The sequence below is a fragment of the Chrysemys picta genome, chromosome 5 (assembly GCF_011386835.1).
Source record: "Chrysemys picta bellii isolate R12L10 chromosome 5, ASM1138683v2, whole genome shotgun sequence".
NCBI classification, from domain to species: Eukaryota; Metazoa; Chordata; order Testudines; family Emydidae; genus Chrysemys; species Chrysemys picta.
In genome coordinates this window covers 69,614,352-69,620,543 of record NC_088795.1, presented here as the reverse complement: position 1 = coordinate 69,620,543, position 6,192 = coordinate 69,614,352, and the positions used below count along the sequence as shown (strand labels likewise).

The 6,192-nt window shown below is 35.6% G+C and overlaps 1 protein-coding gene across 4 annotated transcripts in view; it reads left to right on the top strand.

Annotated features, from left to right (window-relative positions):
• SPOCK3 (SPARC (osteonectin), cwcv and kazal like domains proteoglycan 3) overlaps positions 1 to 3,990 on the top strand; it is a 405,705-nt gene extending 401,715 nt beyond the window's left edge. For all 4 annotated transcript variants that reach the window (XM_065596527.1, XM_008173177.4, XM_065596529.1 and 1 more), the window contains 2 exons: positions 1,087 to 1,224; positions 2,257 to 3,990. In XM_065596527.1, the coding sequence (XP_065452599.1) occupies positions 1,087 to 1,224; positions 2,257 to 2,432 (314 nt within the window). In that variant the 3' untranslated portion in view covers positions 2,433 to 3,990. The remainder of the gene's footprint in view (positions 1 to 1,086; positions 1,225 to 2,256) is intronic.
• The last annotated feature ends 2,202 nt before the right edge of the window (positions 3,991 to 6,192 follow it).

Sequence of the window (6,192 nt, the reverse complement as noted above, 5' to 3'; positions counted from 1 at the left end):
AGCTTAAGGTTCCTAGTTCACTAAAAAACTACTATTCTGTTTTGGTGAAATTAAAAATCTGAAGAACTGCAAGCATCCAAACCAATGACTAGCATGGCTAGGATCCAGGGGTGAAATTCTGACCCCATTGAAGTCAGTAGCAAAACTCCCATTGACAAGATTTCACCCAAGCTGTGACTACCATTAATTAGGGCAGTTCAGTAAGACATAGTGTGACTACCAAGGTAGAAAAACCTAAAAAAATGTGTCTGTTAAAATAAATATATAGAACAAAAATCATATTCATTCATTGCTAAAAACTCCCATACTTGTACTTTAAAGAGTGTGTCTACTCTGAAAAAGTACTACATAAAAATGTGCCCTCTTCCTTCACAGGTTTGCTCTGTGAGCATATTTCAAATCACAGGTGCTTACTTTAGTCACAGAAATACATGTTTTTTTGTTTTTGCTTATCTTAGCACTGCATTATCAACACAGCTTTGGGAGAATACGATGAATTCTATACTTTCTTTTGAATCACCACAATAGTTGACAGCGATTACATCTATACTGAAGTCAGAGATGTGTCCGAAGTATGTGTAGACATACCCAAACTAGCTTTGATCTACCTCGCTCGAGTAACAATAGCATTGAAGCCATGGCAGCACAGGTTGCAGAACTTAACATTTAGACATCTGAGCTACTCCCTATCTAGCCTGGCATCAACATATGGCGTTCAAGATTTTGGCTATGTCATTCAGGGACTCTGATGTATAGTAAGAAGCAGATGTCAGAGAATTAATGAGGAGCTTGAAAGAGGAAAGAGGATAATGGACTGGGCATATCCATTCTTGAGATCAGTCAAAGAGAGGCTCACATATTTGATATCTGCTCTCCCTCTATGAATAAGGAGGAAGGGGCAAATGTATTACGTATAAAACTCTTCTTGGCTGACCTCAGTAACAGAGTAAGTCAATCAGGGAGGACATTGAACAGAGATAAGACACGGTTGTTTATTTTTTATTTCACTTCTGGTGTAATGTAGAATATTGGTTTATTCTGTACAGGTGACTGCTAATGTTATAATTTAATCTTTATGTATCATAGGGCAGTACATCCCATTATGTGATGAAGATGGGTATTACAAACCAAGTCAATGCCATGGAAGTGCAGGGCAGTGCTGGTGTGTTGACAGATATGGTAATGAGGTAACAGGCTCCAGAACAAATGGTGCTGCAGACTGTGGTAAGTGGAAGAATTCTTGCTCATTATTGAATTAGACTCTCTCTTTCCTTTGAAGTCAGTGGTCAAGCTCTTAATGTCTTTAGTGACAATAGGACTGGGACCAAACAACACAGATTTAGAAGTCAATTTGTAATTATTTTTATTTATTCATTTCACTAATTTCTGTAGCGTCTATCATGCTGATAGTTATAAATAGAGACAGCCTATCTACCAAGTAATGTGGATAGTGCTTATTCTGCTCTGAATAGGATAGTTAAAATAAAGCACTACCAGCCCCAGCAGTACCTGATAAAATCAAGTTGGGTACCCAGCATTCTATTGAACTCAACTCAACAATTCTTTAATTACGTAAGTAAAAGAAATCACCTCTCTCTTAACCCCAATCAAAGTGCTCACTAAAGAGTAGCTTATATCTCATAATTATTTAAATTGACACCCCACAATTTGAAGCCAAAATGGAAGTTTTACACTTGCAATTTAAGACTAAGAAAAAGCCCTGGCACTGGAACAGTGGGCTAATATACACAGTAAAAGGAACATAAGAATTGCCATACTTGATCATACTCAAGGTCCATCTAGTCCAGTATCCTGTCTCTGACAAAGGCCAGTACCGGGTATTTCAGAAGGTGATGTAGGAACCCCACAGTAGGCATATGTGGATTTAACTGCCCCCCTATATTAGCCTCATCCTGATCTCTAATAGTGAGAGATTAGCTTGAACCATTTCCATCCAAAATATTGTTATCATTAATGCTAACTTTGGATATTCTTGAGCGCCAGATAAATATTTAATCCTTTTTTAATCTTAATGAGTTTGTGGCCTCAACAACTTTGTGGCAGTGAGTTCCACAGTGTAATTATACAGTGTAAAAAAAGTAGTTCCTTCTGTGAACATCAGGAACTATTGATATCAGTGGTATTACTTTTTTACTTTACCTCATTATTTAATTTAAATCAACTGACCTAAAGCCAGCTAGTTCTATAACCATGCGTTCCTATCACTATAGTATAATTTTTACACTTTTTTTTTAGCTATTGATTTAGAGATCTCAGGCGATTTTGCCAGTGGTGATTTTCATGAATGGACAGATGATGAGGATGACGAAGATGATATAATGAATGATGAAGATGAAATTGATGATGAGGATGATGATGAGGATGAAGGCGATGATGATGTGGATGATGACGATCATGATGGATACATTTGACAATATTAGAGGTCAATGAATTCTTCCTTTCTAAAATTCAAAAGGTGACATCTCATAGAAAATTCCTTTGCTCTCCAAGATCAAAAGGATTCTAAACAACATGTATATTTTGTATGATTATTTCAAATATTGCAGCTGGAGTCATAGACTTTCTTTGTTTAAATAAGAATCATTATATTATGTGCTTTTGAGTTTTTATATGCCTTTGAGCAGAAGAAAACACATTGGAAGTCTAGCCTGAAGAAGGAAATGTGATGTGCTACTACAAAAATAAATGTGCAAGGACAACCAAACTTTTAAAAACTTCCATGAAAATGATATTGTTTGGAACTTTGGGTGGCCTCATTAAACATGAGTTCAGTTATATGTTAAGGCGGCTTTCACTTTGCAAGTGATTTAGGCCATGTAATAGATTTCATAATTGTGCATGACCTGAATCGACAACTTATTACAATAGAAATTTCAACACACAAGTAGCATCTCGCAAACCTTTAACCAGAGGTGTGCTGTGACTGTCACATAGGAGAAAATAATGTTAGGCCCTCCTTTGTGTTTGCATTTATAGTTATATTTTTTATTAGGAAATGTCTAGGTTCTTGAAAGGATGTTTATCAAAAGCAGTAAACATGGACAAGTATTGATTCTACAAATCTAAACTTTTGTTGTCCTTTTTTTCATTTTTCTTTTAATGTCAAACTCATATAGACTTCGTTATTTACTCAAGCAGCATGATGATTTTACCCTTTTTTATTTCTATATCTCTAACAAGAAGATTAGCATAAAATATTTTAAATTGAAAAACTTTGTGTAAAATATAGTACATTTAAACATTACTGTACTTGAGAGTACTGGAACTTTCCCCAAGACAGTTCTAAACCCCCCTAATCATACTTAGTTTTTCTATTTCAGAAAATAGTTTTCATCTTTATCTTAATTCAACTCCTTTTCTGTTATTAGTGCAGAAATTTAGAGAACGTATGGTAAGGTGCCTTGCAAAAATAGAAATAGAGAGGTTTTAGCATGCATACCAATATAGGCTGTTAGGCAATAGCTAAGCACACCCAATTACCAAATTAATACCAGTATAGGTACTGCTGCTGGAATGAAGAAAATGGGTTATTTTAATTTTTTTCTATTGTTATGTAATTACCATGTGGACTAGCTTATGATTATTGTGTAGAGTAGCACTTAAGATTTGACTGTAGAGAAAATTACTTTAATCACTGTATTTATGTTAGCATGTTAATTAATTGTGTAGACGTTTTGGAACTCCAACACCTTCATGCATATCAGACCTATATGACTTTTTGCCCACAATAAAACTGAAACAACCTATGTAATATTACACGACTGATTGTGTAATTTCAACAGGGGATCACTGGTTTCCCTGATTTCCATCTGCAGTTAAATGACAGGAAAATCAATTTATTCTTTGCATTTGATTTCTACACATTTAAATACTAAATTTAATGTTTATCTTATGTAATATTAAAAAGTATAATGCATTTTCTTTTTTACTGTTATGTATAGTTTGCAAAATAAAGACTCTTGTAACCAACCTTTAGCTGTATACTGTAATGATTTTTAACAGTATAGACTAGTAGTTTGAAGTTTTGTATAACTTTTTCTGTTGAAAAATCAGAAGCTCTCATGTTTCAGATACATTCCCACAATCATTCAACTATTCAACTTATGTAGAGCCATTTATTAGTGTTTCATTACATTTCAAGAGATAAGTTTTGGATCAAGACAAAACCCATAAGAAAGATTTTTTTTAATTTGCTGTATATTTAGAATTTAAGATTATTGTTTTGTCTTTTCTTCATTATATGGTAGCTAATGTTACATTTGTTTCTTATAGACCTTATCCTAGTATGAGGGACATAGACATGTTATTTTCTTAAATAAATATAGTTAAGAGTTTACCATAACTATACTGACTGAATTTCACCAAGAACTGATTCCTTGGGAGTGGAATAAACTTCTATATATAAAAATGATTTTGAATAAAGAAACTAAAGCTAAACATTTGTGATTATTGTCTGATACAGCAAATACTGACTGCTCTGTTTCCTAATGTGACAAATGAATATTGGCTGACAAAAAATTAGAGATGCATTTCATGCAGCTCGTGCTGCTGCTAGGAGAGTTAAGCAGCATATAATAGCACATTTATAATGTGTTTAACCATTGAACTTTAATGGGATTATAGTATGAAACTATTCTATAGTTAAAGTAATGCAAAGAACACTGTGGGCTAAATTCTTTCTTCCCTGTGTATTCCATGTTGATCTTAATAGGAGAAGGGGATATCAGCACAGATTTAATCCTTCTGCATGATAATTGCCAGCAGATACATTGTTTTACAGAAATAATAAAGATGGTTTAATTCAGTCAAAGACAGCAACAATGAAGGTTCAAGGTTATTTAGGAGTATTTCCTTGGTGCAAAACTACCAACAACAAAAAATTACCCAACCTTGAACTGTTCCCTGTTCATCAAGAACAGCTGAATGAAGGATTGGAAACATTAAATCACTCTTGATACACATTACCATTCTTTATTTTGCTATATTGACTTTGTTATATATATATATATATATATGTATAGCATAAAGAAATACAGTATACTAATGGCCTCTCCGCACATTATGCAGTGGGGGCATTTTGTTGGAAAAAGTGTGTGCCCCTTTAAGGGCTAGAGAGCCAACTAATGACTTTCTGATGCAGCTACAGACAAGGTCAACATGGGAATGCTGACCCATGCCCCCTCCAAGGACCAGAAAAGAGTGATGTGATGTGATGTCTAAAAATTTGAAGTCCTTAGTGGAAATGGACCATATTGTAATGAAAAAGATTACACGGGAATTAAATGAGAATAGGGTAGCACGGCCATTCAGTGAGTTATCTAGATAGAACTTGCGGGTTTCTCCCCTAGGTTTAGTCCCTAAGAAAGCTCCTGGTGAATATTACTTAATTCACCACTTGTCAAACTCACGGGGTAGCTCAATTAACAATGGAATATATCTGGCTTTGTATTCTGTATGCTATTCCTCCATTGAAGAGGCTGTATGCAAGGTTATGTCTTGTGGCCCGGGGTGCTGATGGCCTAATGCGATAGCAAGTCTGCTTTTTGTCCGCTGCCTGTGCAGCCTTCTGCCTTCAACCTTTTGGGTTTCTCTTTCATAAAACTATGTCCATAGGCTGTGTAATATCCTGTTTGGCATTTGAGAAATTTTATACAATGCTACAGTGGTCAGTAATGTGGAAAGCTGGTTTACAGCAAATAATGCATTACATACAGGACTTTTTGTTCATGGACAGGATGAATTTGAACAAGTGTGCTAAGCTGATGGACACTTTTCAGGCCCTTGCTAAAAAATTGGAGGTACCCCTAGTGGGGAAAAAAAATAAGGGGACCTTCCACTACACTAACCTACCTGGGGATTGAGCTAGACGCTGGCAGGTGTATTTCAACTCCATCAGGAGCTACTGGCCAAGAAAGTTACACTCCATGAGCTGCAATCTATTATTGGGCATCTTAACTTTGCTTGCTGGATGCTAGCCCCAGGGCGGGCATTTTGCACCCAGCTTGCAGTGGCCACTGTAGCCATAGCAAGATCTCACCATTTCATAAGTTACTACAGAGATGGAGGAGGGTTTGGGGATGTGGGAACAGTTTCTGAGCCATTTGAATGGAATGTCATTATGGAGGGAGGAATGAATACTGGAGGCTCATTTAAAGATCCACTTGGATGCTT